The following is an 18984-nucleotide window of genomic DNA, read 5'->3' as shown; positions in this document are numbered from 1 at the left end:
TTTGGCCCCTGGCTAAATGTCAAGATCACCTGTGGTACTCCTGGAAGCCCCCTACATTAGGGACTCATGAGTCACTGTGAAATCCCTGGGCATGGATCTCCAGTGGAACCATGCAGCCAAATGGGCAACAGTCTATTGCATCAAACTCTGGCAAAACCAGTCAATGAAAACATTTTTTCCTTGAATACTAACAACTGAAAAACATGAAGCTTTTACTTTTGGGGGCTACAAATACTCACTGAAGAGGGATCTAGAGGATTGTCAGAGTGAAAATTCAAGTAAACAGAGAGACGGTGCTAGAAAATAAGCATGATGACTTCTGGACCCCAAAGTCCTGTGCTACCAGTAACTTCTCCCTTCAGTAACCTATTCAAGTTCATGAGGAGCTATGTAAACAACCCCATGCCTCTCCTCCCACACCCTCTTTCATGTCAGACAAGAAAATACTACTAAAAAATGCATCATAAACAGCAAATTAAGAAAAGATCATGACACCATAGGATATCCACAGTCTGGATGCCAGATGGACAGGGTAGATGGGGAGGGAGTTGTAGACCCACAAACCCAGCCATCTGCTCCTCCCCTTCTCCTCTTTCTCCATACATTTTGTAATAACTGTGGTAGGTGATATGATTCCTGTCTCTTCCCTCACCATTCCTGAACCCTCTCTTGAAGTCCCCTACCCATGTATGCAGCCTGCTCAAAGGCAATAGGGGCCCTCACAGTGTTTTGCTGGCACCTGACATGACTGTTGCCATTGGCCTGATTTTATATCTTCTCAAGAAAATAACTTTCACAGAACAAGAGAAATTTTATATTAAAAAAACAACAACCCTGCATTCCAACTTTTGAATGTAGCAGATAAAATTCAGCACACCTGTTCATCAAAGTATCTGGTTTCAAGTTTTCTGTATTCCTGATCAAACACAGACATTTTCAGAGCTTCTGAGGACCTCACCCAGCAATTCCCTGAGTAAGGGCTCAGGCAGGCCAAGCAGTCTCCACTTCCTGCTGAAACACTTCAATGAAGGTGGCAGTTCCTGGCCATAAGTTTTCCCACACAGGCACACACACATACATACCTTCCCACCTTACTCCTCATTCATTTCTTTTCCATTAGTTCCAAGCTTGGAAACCCAGGGTGTAAGGGCTATGCTCAGACAGCAGAAGATCAGTAAGGCCTTTTACCCACCCCATAGGGAACTCTTCAGACAGATGCATATTTATCAGCTGAATTCTCAACCCTGTGGAGCAGCAGTCTATGCACAAAAGTAAGGCAGATGCCAGCTGACACCTGGCACTACACTTAGGACTTGCTGCCCCTCCCCACCCTGTTCTGCCCACATCTGGCCCTGTAAGATGTTGTCTATGTTCATGTTGTAGGGGACAGTTTATGTGCAATGGTGCATGGAACTGAGGTACGCTGGAAGAAAAAATGCCAATAACCTTTCCCTTGAAGGCCTTATTCAAGTTTTGGTTTTAGGGAATGGAATGGAAAGGGGAGGATAAGAATGAATTTTTGAAAGAACTATAAAAACACATTAAAAATATGGGAATCATAGAGTTCTGAGAAAATAACAAGATTACTTTAGGGTTTCCAAAACTTCATGTGCACAATAGGATTCTCAACAGTCCATGGATCAGTTTTCCTTGATTTAAATAGCTACTGATAGCAACAGAAAAATGCCAAAAAGCAGGCCATGCAAGAAGAGAATGTTAAGCCAAAGTCAAATTTTCCAACTATCCCTCTTCTTTTTTTACAGTATATTTTACTGAGTATGCTATTATGGTTGTCCCAATTTTTCCCTTTTGCCCGATACTTCCTTTTCCTCCAGCAATCCCCCCTTAGTTCATGTTCATAGGTCATGCATGTAAGTCCTTTGGCTTCTTCAGTTCCTATATTATTCCTAACATCTCCTTGTCTTTTTTTGTATCTACCATTTATGCTTCTTATTCCCTGTACCTTTTACCCCATTGTCTCCCTTCCCCCTCCCTGCTGATAACCCTCCATATGATCTCCATTTCTGTGACTCTATTCCTGTTCTAGTTGTGTGCTTAGTTCATTTTTTTGGTTCTTTTATATTCAGTTGTTGATAGTTGTGAGTTTGTTGTCATATGTTCATAGTTTTTATCTTCTTTTTCTTAAGTAAGCCCCTTTAACACCTCATATAAAAAGAGCTTGGTGATGATGAACTCCTTAGCTTTATCTTACCTGGGAAGAACTTTATCTGCCCTTCAGTTCTCTGGTACATTTCCAAAAGTGCCAACATCTGAAACATAGGGATGCCAGAAGGAGAAGAAGAAGAACAAGAAATTGGAAACTTATTTTAAAAAATAATGAAAGAAAACTTCTCTAATTTGGTGAAGGATATACAAGACCAAGAAGCACAAAGAGTCCCAAACAAGTTGGACCCAAAGAGGACCACACCCAGTCACATAATTAAAATGCCCAAGGTTAAAGATAAGAAGAGAACCTCAAAACCAGCAAGAGAAAAGCAGATAATTACCTACAAAAGAGTTCTCATAAGACTATCAGCTGATTTCCCTAAAGAAATTGGGAGGCAAGAAGGGACTGGCAGTAAGTATTCAAAGTGATGAAAAGCAAAGACCTACAACCAAGATTACTCTAATGAGCAAAGCTATCATTTACAACCAACTCTTCCTCTTCTCATGGGGCTGTATAGCTCATGAGAAGCATGAGTCAGTACAATCCCAACACCAGAAATTTTATAATGTTTTATCTAAAATTTACAGGAAAGCATCACAGTACCTTATCACTGTAAAACAGTGACAATGATGATAGCATATCTGTATGTTTATAGAAATATCTCTAAGAAATTCCAAGATGCACAGTGGAGAATTATAGAAACACGAGAGATTGTGTGAAGTCTGTTGTTCTATTCCCTGTTCAATGAAGAGCTGAACTGACTCATACTAGAGGCATGAGCAGCTGCACTATTTTTAAAGATCTGGGGAAGTGTAGTTATACTACCTTAGGTTCCTAACATAACACTCATTTTTATTTGTGGTATGGTTAACACCATCTTCTATTTGGTCCTTCCTCCATTAATATAACATCCTTCACAGAAACTCCCACTTTCCAAAAGTTTAATTATTGTTAAATTTCAGACATGTAATTTATATTCTTTCTGAATCTGTAAAGGGGGAGGTTCTGGGCCTTTTATTAGCCCCACCTTCTTCCACCAGGCAAAGTAAACACCCTGGCAGCATTCAGAAAAGTTTCAATGCAGAATACTATGACATCATGGAAAGGGCTTAATGCTTTTCATAAATCCCTGCACACCACCCTGAATGGTTCCTCTCATACTCTAACCAATGGTAGCAGTACTTCCATCTCGCTCTCCTAAGTGCTAGAATCTACTGGGAACACCAAGACCATGGTAAGCTGTGAGGGCTAGCTTACCCTCCAGGCAGCCCCTCTCTCCTAAAGAACTCTCCAAGGTCCCCACAATGGCTCAGGCACAGTGAATGTGCATCTGCGTTTCCTTCCTCTGTCTTCCCGGGCAGAGATGGGTGTGTTTGGAAGATGCCCTGGGGTGTCTTACTCTTTATTTATGGCTCTGTGACAGTTTTAAGGAGCTGAATACTCCTAAAGGCTGATATATTCTTTTCCAAAACCTACAGAGTCTGGGCAGTGGGGGTAGGAAGATGGGTGGGGGCAGGAGTTGGAAGCAACAGAGACTATAATTGTCTCAAGTTTGTGAACTGTTAGTATAAAAATACTCTTGGAGACTTTATTGGTTGAATGAAAATTTACACTGATTAAACACCATGGCCAAGAGGGGAAGATTCACCCTTATTAAAGGAATAGCTTCACAGCTTGAAGTTCAGAAGGCAAAACAGTAAGAGCTATAATCATAATGATTATATTATATACAGAGTAGGGCAAGAGTAGGTTTATAGTTATGAGTATGGGAAGCATGGAGTTTATTATTGTATTGTTATTTATTAATTATTATATTATTTTCCATATGAACAAGTACAAATCTACTTTTTGCTCCACCCTGTACTTTGCACTTTCTTTTCCTTGCAATGGGTTGACTACTTTGACCTATCCTACAACAAGTAGAAAAACAAAAGGGGAAAAGAGCCACCTACACTTGGAAATAGCCAGATTTTGTGTCATTGCCAGCTTATCCTCCTTTAGAAGCTTTTTCCTAACCCTTTGATGATGGGCTCACTACCCTTGCAGGACTCCCTTGTGTGCATCTGAACCTGTCACAGCATTTATTGATGTCTTGTTAGAGCCCATTTTCTGGTCTTCTTCCCCCATGGAGTGAGCCCTGGTACAATAACTTGTTCTATAGTATCCTTAGCAGGTAGCACATGCCTGGCACAAAGTTGGAGTTCATTACAAATAACTCTTGAAGAAATCCCTGGGAGGAAGTTACTGATTACTTAATCTTCTTTGAACAGTGTCTAGCACAGAACCACATTCCACCAAACACTAATGACTTCAGTGGTACAGTTCTGCTAAACGTTTTCATATTCAGTAACAATTGTTCAACTATTACTACTTACTCTAGGCAATGTGAACCACCACTGAAAAGAGCCTCATGGTTGCTTTTATAAAAAGGTTACCTGTTTATATAATTCCAATTATATTCATATATTTATATAAAATGTTTTGCATGATAAAAGTGGGAGATGATACCTATGATCTGTAGGAGAGATGAAAGCAGGGCACGGGGCCTTCTGAGGTCAAAGGCTAGTGCCTGTAGTGGCACTGGCAAGTAGGTGGCAGTCAGAGACAATCTTATTGGCTATTTCATCCCTACAGTAAAGATACTGTGAGTCCATCCAGCTAGAATAACATCTTTTTAATTTACTAAGGTCTAAGCACTCATCCGGTATAGCTTTTCACCATGTATTTTAGAATATAGAGTTTCATGATCTCTTCAGAAAGAAAATTAGCTAAATATGTTCCAATCAAAGATAATTGACAGGATTTTCTGAAAACACAGCAGAGCAGTAAGAGCAATTACAAACCTTTTAAATCTACCACTACCCACCCCCACATTGCTAAATTAGAAAAGTGTATCACACACACAAAAAAATACAGCTACGTAAGAAACTGTCTTATTCTCATTTAAGAGCAGTGGTTTGTGAGTGCTCCCCAACTAGCAGTCACTCTTTCTAACTTTCCTTGGCTCTGCCTATCTCCCTCTCAGAATCAGTTTTCTTTCCTGACTGTTACTGCACTGGTGACCTGAGAAGCTACCCAGTAAACCCTTCACATTCTGAGAAACACATTTTTTCTTTAAATTGCTGTTTTCAATGACTCAGGATGAAAAAAAATACTCATGAGTGAGTAACAGAATATCCAGGGGATGATTTAGCCTCACTTACAGAGCACTTGGGAACCCCAAACTCCAAAGCAAAAAACCTATGTATTTCTGCCATCATCTCCAACTCAAAATGATTAGAGACAAGAAAAATGAAAAAGCATAAAATACAACTTCCTAAAGAGTCTAGCCCTGAAGTGTTCTCAGAGGTGACAGACCCCTCTTAAGGAGACACAAAGTTCTTTTCTCAACCCTATCCTCAGACTAAACTCTAAGAACAACCACAACAAACTTGAGAGAGCAGGAATCACCCACAGCTGGCCTTTGGAAGAATACCTTTTTTCAAGAACAGGTCTTTAAACTGGGCCTTCTTCAGTGTGCTGTTGTTTAGGTGATAACTAGACATAATTGAGTCCTTTGCAAGGGGGAGTCCAACTATGATGCTGCACCCCTCATCCTCAGTTCAAAGCATCTCTTCAGCCTCAGGCAATCTCTCCAGACAGCTCAGAGCTGCAGTTATATCCAGCATGGGGGTGGTGGTGTTGGTGATGTTGGTGGTGTTGGTGGTATGTGTCTGCCTCTTTCTACTGTATCAGTGGGGCCCATTCAGGTGCTGGGCTCAAATGCTGTGGCTCCAACCACAGACTGTGGCTACCAATTATTAACTGCCATCCACAGAAACCAGGAACTCTATGGCAGGAAGCCATAGAGTGTCACAGAACACAAGCCGGTGTCAACGGATAACAAGTCCAGGGTCTGAAATCCCGAAAGCCTCTGAACACCCTCTGAACTAATCATAGAGCAATGATTAGTCTTCACTTCTTGTGTTGGCCTCACACAGGACATCTTACACACACAGATAAGTACAATGCAGCTGGACAGATCATCTTCTTGTTCTATTATGTTCAATAATCTTTTCAATGGGCAAATACCAAACCAGAAAAGAGTGAAAGGGGAAATCTGAAAATATTAACACAATATTTCTTCCCATGGTTTCCAATGGAAGCCTTCAGAGTTAAAGATATGCAAAGGAAGAGAGAGAGCATGTGCTTACCATGGCAGCACGCGTAAACAGGAAGACACTTAACTACTCATGCTTCTCTGCTATGGCTCCAGCTTCAAGAGCATATTCAGGCTCAGAGCACATGCAGTGACCCTCACTCCAGGAACCAAGCTGTGGGCTTTCATCTGGGTCCTCCTCTCTGCAAAGTCTCTGACTGATGGGAGCAGCTCACATGGCTCATGCAGCTAAGCTCCACACTGGCAACTGGCAAAGTCATAACCACAGCAGGAAACACTCATAATTTCTCTCCATTCCTCTCTCCCTTTCCTGTCAGCTCTTCCCTTTGCCTTGTCTTTTCTCTTCCTCCTCTCCCTCCTTTCTCTCTCTCCCTTTTGTCATCATTATTTTTCAGTGCATGGTAGTACAAATATGCCCAAGAGAATCTGATAAAGTCAGGACTCTCAATCTTACTATGCAGCTTTAGTTTACAAGGCTCAGAAATTACAGAAAACAATCTCAGGTAATGAGAAAAAAAAGGCTATTCAAATGCTAAAGCAGAGACATATCTCAGGAGGATGCTTTCTCTTGGTTCATTTTGTGCAAGCACAGTCTCTTTTCCCTTGAGGTCTAAATAGTTTGTTTCATATGTGTATAAAACATCTCTGGTGCATTTTGATGCTCTGTGGCTGTATAAAAAGACTCTGAGAAGGCTGAATGTTGGTCACAGCACTACACAGAAAAAGTCATGGTATGGCCTCAGTGAAAAGGGCAGCATGCCATGGTACTATTGCAAATAACCCCAGCCACAAGCATTGCTCTGTGCCCGGAATAGCCTTTGTTTTTCCTTATTTAGGATAAATAACAATGATGTGGGCCATAACAATAGTTTTGGCTGTAGAAGAAGTTGCCAAAGCAAAACTAAACTGTTGGTTACAACTAGCATTTGAAACAAGAACAGTTACATCAGCAGCCAGTCCTGCTGTCTGCCTCAGTATATCACCTAGGGCCAAGAAGAACATCTGGGCTTGATGTCACCTCTAGGTTCTCAGGTTGGTCAGAAGACATCACTATGTCGTAGTCTAATTACTGGGGGCTGGGGGGCATTGGGAACAAAAGAAACAAAAAAATCATCAAGAGCATTTTTTAGAAATGTTACATGGATAAAAGAAATGGGAATTTCAGAAGGAAAATTAACAGCTGCATACATTTACATGTGCCAATCATGGTAGTCTGATTTTTCTTGAGCAATCTCCACATTTAAAATGTAATGCTCTTCTCTTATGTTATACTTTTCCCAGGTTTCTTCTCAGAGTCACACAGCTGGGTGAATGAAGAGGGCAAGACTCCAGAGACAGAGCTGGAATGTGGTCATCCAGCTCAGGGAATCTTCCACAGAGAAGAGCCAGCCTAAGAAAGCTTTAAGAGACCCTTCTACTTCAAGCTGGGTCTCGTGGGTTCTCCTCTGCTCCTGGTACCCTAGCCACCTAGAGATAACAGTTTCAAGTGAGTTTGCTCATAGTGATAGAATCACTCTAAAATCAGGTCCTTCAAGAGTAATATTCACAAGATTGCATATGACTGTCAAGCAGGCCTATTTGGGGAAAATTTGAGATTTAGTCAACATATTGGACTTGAAAATCTGTTTTGTCATTTTCTAGTAGACATATTAGCATTTTAACACAGTGGCAAATAGTCCTCTTTGGGGACTATTATTTAAAATGAATACTTCATGTATCAAAAAATCAACATGTTTTTATTTTTAATGGCTACAAGGTTTTCCACTCTGCCTTAACACATCTTTTTTGTTTCTCTGTCTTCCTTATCAACTGGGCATTTGGATTATGGGAAATCAATTTTAATTAAACTCCTTGTTCATTCTGTTTAATCATTTTCAGTATTTAATATGCTTTAAAAATCATTTTAAAAGTCTTTGACTTTATGGATGACAGTTATTTTCAAAACATTGCCCATACTTCACACCAGCCATATGCAAGCTTGTGAATTTTACTCAAGGGACCTGATTTCAGAGTGATCCCATCACCACACGTAAACTGATCAGAAACTGGGGATTGTGTGCTGTTATACTCCAGGCTGAGGTGGGTGTTCAGCAGAAATGTTCTACATTTAGATTGTGGTGATAGTTGTGCAACTTGGTAAATATACTAAAAACTACTTAATTATATTTTAAATGGTAGGAATTGGATGGTATGTAAATTATATCTCAATGAAGTTGGTATAATAAAAAGAACTATTACATGAAATTATTTTATGATACTAACAATAATTGCTTTTACTGATGCTTACAGTGTTTTTAAAAATATTTTATTTATTTTTAGAGAGAGGGAAAGGGGAGGAGAAAGAAAGGGAGAGAAATGTCAATGTGTGGTTGACTCTTGCGTGGCTCCCACTGGGGACCTGGCCTGCAACCAAGGCATGTCCCTTGATTGAGAATTGAACCAGAAACCCTTTGGTTCTTAGGCCAGTGCTCAGTCCACTGAACCAGATAATGTCAGATAGACTCTTACTTTTCTTAGGTTCTAATAAATTCTTAGAACCTGAATCACTTCAAGTTTTGGCTTCTATACCCTAATTGGGAACCAAGACTTACAAAAGGCATTATGAACTCCTTCTAAAATACTTACAGATTATAAATTTTATTGTTTTCATATTCCAGTTTCTCATCTTGAATTTCTAGAGTTAAATGTAAGTGCAACATTCACTATCCTGCCTTGAAAGCATCATACATATACTTCATTTGTAAGATTTTTCCTTAAAAGTGTTAAAAGCCTGGTTGGCTACATAGCACCAAGACTACCAGGTTTAAAAGTAATATTTCCTATGCACTCTACCAAGCAATATTCATTTTTTGGCCTATAGCAGATCTTTCCATATGGCTGTGTAAGACAGGTCATTCACTTTCTTCATCATGATGTTACCCATTTTTCTGGCCTTCAGAGAGAAGGGAAGTTGTACAGTGTGTTTCAAGCCCTGAGTCACAATCCATTAGAGCAGTTAGCGCATGAGATTACAATATTTAAAGAAACAGAAGAGAATGGAAAATATCAGAGTGCAAAGGGTAAGCATAAGCATTGTGAGGTTTCTTTGGACTCCGCCATGTATGGGTCTATGTATTGAGCTGTGATGTAAGATGTATTTCTCACTAGTTCAGAGTTAAAAATGTTTGAAAGGCACTGGTTTAAAGAGTAATGACTGTTCAAATATTTTGTTTTTTCACATTATACAAGGTAAATCATCTTCTTCCACAGTCTCCATTTTTCACCAGGAACATATTAGCAATAAATTAATGAAGGTCTTTTTAAGGTTTGTGATTGTAATTCAGAAGACTAACACATGCACACTAGGGTAGGGTCCTTCCAGTTGAAGGTCCTGGGCTGGAACCTGACCTACCACTTCCAAATTGTATGACACTGAATTCTTCACATAACCTTCCTCAGTGTCCATTTCCTCATCATCACCCCTAATTGCCCTAAGAACGTCATTTAAATAAAATAAAACGATGTATGTATGAGTGTCATACAGTCAGAAAGTATATATTATTTCTCATTGGCATCATTTACAAGTGACAGTTGAATTCTATATTGGCTCCATTGCTCACAACTCTTGAGTTCAACTCTGCATATGCGAGTATTCTTTAGAGCAGTTGTTCACAATTGGCTGCAGATTTTAACACCTAGGTTTTTTTTTACAAATACCAATGACTGGGACTCATATTAGACTGACTAAATCAGAAGCCTCAAAGGTGGACTCTTTGAGGGCATCTGGAATTTTAGTGTCCTAGATGGCATTACTGCAGTATTTTCTTTATTTTTAAAATTCTGTCTGCTGCCTTCTTCTCTCTATAAAAACAGACAAATGCATGCAGACACATTTTTTTGGAATATATTCTTTCATATTGTAGCTGACTTTATAAATAGAAACCAAACAAACCAAAAAACTAAGGCTGACTTACTTAACTTCTTCACTCCTCATCTAATTATCCAGAGACATCAAATGTGAAACACAAAACCTTTGACACTAAATTTCTATAATTAAAATCTTTAATTTAGATAAATTATTACTTTGGATATCCTCAAGGAAATCCATAAAGAGTTTTTATTTATAAAGAATTATTTTTAAATTCTTGAGAGAAAAGTAGCATTCTACAGTGAGCAAGGAGAGCACAAAATTTGAATTGTCTTTTTTCTTCTGGGTAATTTAATTGTTCAGAGACAAAAAGGCAGGCACCACAACTCCCTTTTCAAAGGCAACTAAACCCACACATGATTACTGTTTTAGGGCTTTCTGCTCCTTTTTATGCATACTTAAAGAAACATCTAAAAAAGGAAAGCTCTGAGATTTTCAGTGAGAAGACAAGAATCAGCGTCAAGGCCACCAATTCACTGCTCTGTTTCTTCCCTTACATATGAGTATTATGAGATTTCAGGATAAAAATAAATAACTTGGTCTTTCAATGAGTTTTAAATGTAAGGCACTTTATACATTTAAATACCCAAAGTTAGAATCTCCAGTGCAGGTGATCAGCAAGTTCTTCCTGAGCTTTTAATGTGTTTGAAGGTATGGTGAATTCAGAAGGGACTAGTCACCAGGTAGGATTTTCTTGGGTCTAAAGGCTAATTGTGTACATCAAACAAGACAGAAGTCTATAATGGGTTAAATCATTTATAGACATTATAAGTACCGTAGATGTTAAGATGAAAATAAACAAGTGATTACTGCAGTTGTTGGAAAGGGTGAATGCTCCAGGGACATGTAAATTATAAACACAAAATTCAGAACATAAAGAGGTGGCATGGCCACATGTGTGATGTTTCAGATTAAGGGTCATTTTGATTTTATGCTACACACAAGTAGACTCTCAACAACACACATACACACATTATGTTCTCAGTACCTGCCTGGTGTCTTTCTTCATTTACATTATGGTTTATCCTTGTAGGAAAAGTTCATCATCCCAAGCAGTTATAGATTTTCTTCTCTATCTTCTATTCCTTTTGCTCATTTACTCCTCTCCACTACAGCTTCACCTCATTTACTTCACCTGGGCTTCCCTTATTTCTTTAGGTACCTTTTATTTTCCCCCAAACTCCTCTTCTCCCTTTTCTGAGAGTCTTCTCTCCCTTTTTAATTTTCTTTATTTCTAGCTTCACTATGTGAAGTCTGATCAATACCTATAATCTAAGTGTGGTTATGCCTGTGGCAACCATAATAGTAGTGGCAGTATGTGGGGGAAAAACAGACCAAGGTGAGGCTAGAAGCAGATGCAGAAGTAACAGAACTACAGGGTTCTGTTAGAGAGGGCTATCTTCCTCTACCAGCTACCTTGACTCAAATTTCTCCACCTCTGGGGCATGTATGAGAGGACACAGGGGTAGTGCCTCAAGAGAAACATCAAAACAAGCTACGCTGACTGAAAAGCCAGTAGAAATGGCAAAACAAAGACAAAAACACCTTTGATTAAACTATCTCTGGGTCTCCTCCAAGGATTTTCAAAGAAAAATAACACCCCAATTCTTTCTGGATAAAGCTGAGCATGGCACGAGGGCGTGAGCTCCACTACACAAAGGACAAAAACCCAAGCAGAGGAGGACAGCCTTTGGTGGCATCAAATTATTGTTTCATCACCTTTTTCCAACCACAGATTATTTTAAACAAATTGACAGATTTTGGAGACAGGAACTAACCACAACAAAAAAACAAGACCACAAGGTGATAAATGATTTAGCTGGGTTTTCTGAGTGCACTAATAGCTGAACATGGACACAATAACACATAAAATCATTGCTGCTGGACTCTGGGATTAGGGAAGCATTTCTTCCAAAATAGGATCAAGATAGTTGCAAGGAACCATTGGTGATAATGTATATAGTCTTTATGAGGATACTCTATTGATAGCACAGAACAATTCAGTCCTAAGAACACAGAGGCAATAGATCCAAAGAGTGTTTACCAAAATTGAAGTTGCTTACAGAAAACACCAGATAACTCTGCTGCAAACCAAACCATGGGAAGAAAATGTGCATTTTGTCCCTTCACTTGGTATGGTAACAACCACATGTTATACTTTTCTACAAATATTCTAAGAAAAGAGAGAAAATTAAAAATTTAAAAATAATGTATTATTCTGATGGTATATTTGAAAATATATCCCTTATCAAAGCTCTATTTGTAAATTCATTTTCATATTCTAATAAAAATAAAGAAAAATAACCCAAACGTTTCAAGAAAATAAAGAAATCAATATACAGATTTGTTTTCCAGCTTCCAAAAATTATTATTTATCTATAAAATCCCTGTGTAAAAATATACAGCTCCAACTGGTTCATGTAGAGCAGAGAAGTTGAAAATTATATTCATAGCAGGAAGAAAAAGGAAGCACTTGCCAGGGGGTAAAAGAGAAGGCACAGGCATATCCCCAAACATCACTTCTAGTGATACCACTTCTAGTATAAATGTCACTAGAGGTTTTAACCTCAAGCAAGTATGAGTCTGTCTGCTCACAGTCTTTTCATAAAGCTTCTCAAAGTTTCAATGAAATGGGAAGATGTGGAAATTATTCCTGTGACAATATTATTTCATAAATGAATGATGTTGGACCATGTCCTCAGGAACCTAGAAAATGATGCAATCACTGTAAAAAGGCTTTATGAATTCCTAATGTGAGGTGTCCCACAAGTCTGAAATAAATAAAGTATTGGTAACTTAATGAACAGCCATCTAATTTACATGAAAGAGAGCCAAAATCAGCATTGCTATTTAAATTTACACTGGGACTAAATTTTTGAGCTTGAAAGTGACCCCAAGTTGTTGTTGTTGTTGTTAACACTAGAGCTAAAAAAATGTACAACAGCCCTGACTGGTGTGACTCAGTTGGTTGGATACTGTTTCACAAACTAAAAGATTGCAGGTTCAACTTCGGTCAGGGACATACCTGGTTTGAGGGTTTGTTGTCCAGTGGGGCATGTACTAGAGGCAACAAATTGATGTTTCTCTCTCACATTGATGTTCCTCTCCCTCTATTTCTCCCTCACTTACTCTCTCTCTAAAAATAAATAAATAAAATCTCTTTTAAAAACAAAGTATAATGGATTGATATGAGGAAACAGAATTATACCTCAGTCATAAATAACAGTTTTTAAGTATTGGTGAAAGTAACCACATGGTGTACCTGGGCTGGGCTTTGGCCCTAGAAGGGATCCAATGAACTATGAATCTGTATAAAGATCCAACTATCCAAGAGAGAGTTTATCCTGCAAAACCTCCATGTCTACTGGAGATAGGAAAGAAGTCCAGTAAGGAAAGGCAGAAGTAGTTGGAATTGTTTAGGCCTCTTTGTCTTGAACCATTCTACCCCATTAAACCAAGTATGGAGTGGGGAATTAGCAAGTCCTTGACTTATTCCTGCAGGCTGGCTGAGGGTGAACATGGTTGATAGATGATGTTACAGTTGACTGCTGTCAATAAAAGCCAGGACATTATGTTTTACATATTCACTGTAACTAGCATAGTGCCTGGAATCTGCTAAGCACTCAATAAATATTTGCAAAATATATGAAATTAAGACCATCTAACATGAATAGAATTCTGGGGTATAATGTTGGGCAGTGGTTCTCAAAGCATGCTTCCTTGTCCAACAGCATCAGTATCAGCTGGGAACTTGTTAGAAATGAATATTTTTAGGCCCATCTCAGATCTACTGAATCAGGAAATTTGGGCATGGGACTGACAATATGGGTTTGATGGAGTCCTCCATAATACATGCTAGAGTTTGAGAATTGCTCAACTAGGTAAGAGTGACATTTCAGGAATGAACATCTCCAAGAAAAAAATGAATATACACATAATCTTTTGATATTTCCAACTTCCTAGGCACTTTTATTTATCTAGGTCTTTCATTCCCATGACTTTGGACTTACAATACTCTGTGCCTTTAGGAACAGGAGTAATGTTACAAGACACATATACATAGGTCCACCCTAATTTTTTAGGCATCCAGACTGCTTCAAGATTGATTAGTCTAAAAGGTAGATCCTTGAGTATTTTACTGTGCATTTACACAATGGAATACTACACAGCAGAAAGAAAGAGGAACTCCTAACCTTTGCAACAGCATGGATGGAACTGAAGAGCATTATGCTAAGTGAAATAAGCCAAGTGGTAAAAGACATATACCATGTGATCTCACCTACAAGTGGAACCTAATTCACAAAACAAACAAGCAAGCAAAATATAACCAGAGACATTGAAATAAAGAACAAACTGACAGTAACCAGAGGGTTGGGGGAGAGGAATAATGGGGGGAAATGTGGGAAGGTTCGTCACGGAACATGTATAAAGGACACATGGAGAAAGTCAAAGGGGATAGGTTTGAGGATGGGAGGCTGGGAAGGCTGGGGTGGGGAGGTGTAGTGGGGTGAAAATAGAGACAACTGTACTCGTACAACAATAAAATAAATAGATTAATTAACTAAAGAGACAAAAACAAACATACTAAAATAAGAAACAGCAAAAACCATATTGTGACTGAATCAATTTCTTCTCTCTCTAATAGCTCTTAATTCTGCTCAATTCATATAGAGGTCTAATTTTTTTGAGACTTCCAACTGACAATATTAAACATGTAGATTATTCCACATGTTTTCAGTTTCCTCCTGAAATTCTACTTTGCTTCAGCATTCACTTCATCTACAATGGAGAATGTACAACTTATAGCCATATTAAATAAAATATTTTTTAAAATATTGAGTCAAAGTATCTTTTTCAAAAACATTTTATTAATTATGCTATTACACTGGTCCCATTTCCCCCTTTCACTCCCTTCCACTCTGCACACCCTCTCCCACCCACATTCCCCGCCTGTAGTTCATGTCCATGTGTCATACTTATAAGTTCTTTAGCTTCTACATTTCCCATACTATACTTACCCTCCCAATGTCTATTTTCTACCTATAATCTATGCTACTTATTCTCTCTACCTTTTTCCCCTCTCTGCCTCCCACTCCCCTGTTGATCCCCTCCATGTGATCTCCATTTCCGTGGTTCTGTTCCCGTTCTAGTTGTTTGCTTACTTTGTTTGTTTTAGGTGTGGTGGTTAATAGTTGTAATTTTGTTGTCATTTTATTGTTCATAGTTTTGATTTTCTTTTTCTTAGATAAGTCCATTTAACATTTCATATAAAAAGGCCTTGGTGATGATGAACTCCTTTAACTTTACCTTATCTGAGAAGCACTTTATCTGCCCTTCCATTCTAAATGAAAGCTTTGCCGGATAGAACAATCTTGGATGGAGGTTCTTGCCTTTCATGACTTCAAATACTTATTTTCAGCCCCTTCTTGCCTATAAGGTCTCTTTTGAGAAATCAGCTGACAGTCTGATGGGAACTCCTTTGTAGATAACTGCCTCTTTCTCTCTTGCTGCTTCCGGGATTCTCTCCTTCATTTTAATCTTGGGTAATGTAATTATGATGTGCCTGGGGGTGTTCCTCCTTGGGTCCAACTTCTTTGGGACTCTCTGAGCATCCTGGCCTTCCTGGAAGTTTATTTCTTTTGCCAGATTGGGGAGGTTCTCCTTTATTATTTGTTCAAATAACTTTTCCATTTGTTGCTCTCCCTCTTCTCCTTCTGGTACCCTTATAATTTGGATGTTGGAGCGTTTGAAGATGTCCTTTAGGTTCCTAAGCCTCTCCTCATTTTTTTGAATTCTTGTTTCTTCATTTTTTTTCTGGTTGGTTGTTTCTTTCTTCCTTCTGGTCCACTCCATTGGTTTGAGTCCCAGTTTCCTTCCCATCACTATTGGTTCCCTGTACATTTTACTTTATTTCACTTAGCCTAGCCTTCATTTTTTCATCTAATCTGTGACCAAATTCAACCAATTCTGTGAGCATCTTGATCACCAGTCTTTTTTTGAAAGGTTCTTTTTCTTTAACTTATTTTATTGATTATGCCATTACAGTTGTTCTATTTCTCCCCCTCATTCCCCTCATCCTGTACACCCCCTCCCCCACCATTTCCCCCTTTAGTCTATGACCACATGTCTCAAGTTCTTTAGATTCTATATTTCCCATACTACTCTTGCTCTCCCCCCATCCATTTTCTACCTACCGTCTATGCTACTTATTTTCTGTACCTTCTTCCCCCTTCTCCTCCTCCCACTCCCCTGTTGCTAACCCTCCATGAGATCTTCATTTCTATGGTTCTACTCCTGATTTAGCTGTCCTCTTAGTTTGCTTTTGTTTCAGGTGTGGTTGTTAATAACTGAGTTTGCTGTCCTTTCACTGTTCATCTTTTTTAGCTTCTTTTTCTTAGATAAGTCCCTTTAACATTTCATATAATAAGGGCTTGGTGATGATGAACTCCTTGAATTTGATCTTATCTGAGGAGCACTTGATCTTTCCTTCCATTCTAAATGAAAGCTTTGCTGGATAGATCAGTCTTGGATGTAGGTCTTTGGATTTCATGACTTGGAATACTTCTTTCCAGCCCCTTCTTGCCTGTAAGGTCTCTTTTGAGAAATCCACTGACAGTCTGATGGGAACTCCTTTGTAGGTGACTGTCCCCTTATCTCTTGCTGCTTCTAGGATTCTCTCCTTCATTTTAATTTTGGCTAATGTAATGATGATGTGCCTTGGTGTGTTCCTTCTTGGGTCCAACTTCTTTGGGACTCTCTGAGCTTCCTGGATTTCCTGGAAGACTATTTCCTTTGCCAGTTTGGGGAAATTCTCCTTTATTATTTGTTCAAACAAGTTTTCCACTCATGGCTGTTCCTCTTCCCCTTCTGATACCACTATAATTTGGATGTTGGAGCATCTAAAGATGTCCTGGAGGTTTCTAAGCCTCTCCTCATTTTTTTTTTTAATTCTTGTTTCTTTATCCTTTTCTGTTTGGTCATTTTTTTCTTCCTTCTGGTCCACTCCCTTGATTTGAGTCCCAGTTTCCTTTCCATCACTATTGGTTTCCTGTGTATTCCCCTTCATTTCAATTAGTTTAGCCTTCATTTGTTCCTCTAATTTGTGACTAAAATCAGCCAGTTCTGTGAGCATCCTGATCACCAGTGTTTTGAACTGTGCATCTGAAAGTTTGGCTATTTCTTGGTCACTTAATGTTATGGGCTCTGGGGCTTTGAGTTCTTCTTAAGCCATGTTTTGGTCTGTTCGCACCTGTTACATATGAGGAACTGAGCCTTTAGGTGTTCAACAGGGTGGGGCCGCCCAGGTCACTGGGTTGTGAAGCTGTATGTGGGGGCAGGGTCAAAGAGGGGCAATAGTGGTCCCCTCAGCTGCTTTCTGCTGTTGGGGCCTGTGCAGTCTGTCTCCATGCTCGCTCCCTCACTGGTTTATCTGCGCGGGAATGTGTGACCATGGTCAGCATGCCACCTTACACCCTCACTGGGTCTGCCCGTCACAACCCCACGCCTGGGCTCCGCCAACTGCCGCCTGCATGCCTGGGTTGGTCTGGTCAAGTTTTCCTCTGCAACCCTGCTCCACCAGTTGCTGGCTCTGCCCTTCTTACCAGTCTGGCTGAAGGGTTCCTTGTTGTGAGTCCATGCAGTTCAATTTTCTGAGTTTTGGCTGCATTTTTTGTTACTAAAACTTTGTTGTCTTTAAACTTGGTTGTGCGAGAAGACACAATATTCCCACCTATACCTCCATCTTGGCAGAAGTCCCTGATCACCAGTCTTTTGAACTGTGCATCTGATAAGTTGGCTATCTCTTTGTCACTTAGGTGTATTTTTTCTGGAGCTTTGATGTGTTCTTTCATTTGGGCCATTTTTTTTGGTCTTGACGTGCCTGTTATTTATGAGAGGTGGAGCCTTAGGTGTTCACCCAGGTGGGTCAACCCAGGTGGCTGTGCTGTGACGCTGTATGTGGGGGAGGGGCCTGAGAGGGAACAATGGTGCTTGCTTCGCTCTTTGCTGAATTTCTGTCACTTCTGCCACTTTCTCCAAGCAAACTGGGCTCTTCTGGTCCTGATTCTTGTGCAGGTGGGTTTGTGTATGTTCTAGGACCCTGTGGGTCTCTCCATCAAACTCTCCTGCAAAGCTGGGAGTCTCTTCTGGTACCTCAACACCCACAGGTGTTTTCAATTGGTGTTTTGAGGCTTTATTTTTTTATGCTGGGACCCTGGGTTGTGCAGTCTGTCTCACTCCCCATTTTTTCCTGGTTTATCTGTGCATGAATGTGGGACCACCCAGTCTGCCAGCTGCTTTGCACACTGTGCCCCTCCACAATCTGCTGCCTAGCCAAGGCTGCCCACTGCCATCTTGTGCTCCTGGGGTCTGCCAGCCACGGCCTTACTATGAGACCTCTCTCCAGCTGCCAGACTCTGCCCCTCCTACCAGTCAGAATGAATGTGTCTGCTTTAACTCCGTGGTTGTTGGACTTCAATACAGTTCAATTTTCTGTCAGTACTGGTTGTTTTTTTGTTTCTAAGTTTTTGTTGTCCTTTTTTTGGTTGTGCAAGGAGGCACAGTGTGTCTACCTATGCCTTTATTTTGGCTGGAAGTTGAGTAAAAATATCTTTTTTATTAAGAAAAAAATTTTAATTTTATTTATTTATCTTTAGAAGGGAAGAGAAGGAGAGAAATATCAATGTATTGTTGCTTCTGGTGCATTCCCTGCTGGGCACTGGCCCCTGCTGGGAACTGGCCTGCAACCCAGGC

The 18984-nt window shown here is 39.7% G+C and overlaps 1 protein-coding gene across 12 annotated transcripts in view; it reads right to left on the bottom strand.

The window, feature by feature from the left end:
* The window catches only part of LDLRAD4 (low density lipoprotein receptor class A domain containing 4), a 670991-nt gene that overhangs the window by 38773 nt on the left and 613234 nt on the right, over positions 1-18984 (bottom strand). Inside the window, exon 1 of one of the 12 annotated variants that reach the window (XM_053668822.1) lies at positions 2213-2264. The exons of the other annotated variants lie outside the window; for them this stretch is intronic. Coding sequence (XP_053524797.1) covers positions 2213-2252 — 40 coding nt within the window. The 5' untranslated portion in view covers positions 2253-2264. Of the gene's footprint in view, positions 1-2212; positions 2265-18984 lie in introns of those variants that run through there. 12 annotated transcript variants of the gene reach the window in all.

Source organism: Artibeus jamaicensis, unplaced genomic scaffold (genome assembly GCF_021234435.1).
Source record: "Artibeus jamaicensis isolate MK-2021 breed Jamaican fruit bat unplaced genomic scaffold, CSHL_Jam_final contig_511, whole genome shotgun sequence".
In the NCBI taxonomy this organism is placed as follows: domain Eukaryota; kingdom Metazoa; phylum Chordata; class Mammalia; order Chiroptera; family Phyllostomidae; genus Artibeus; species Artibeus jamaicensis.
This window is presented reverse-complemented; position numbering and strand designations above follow the sequence as displayed.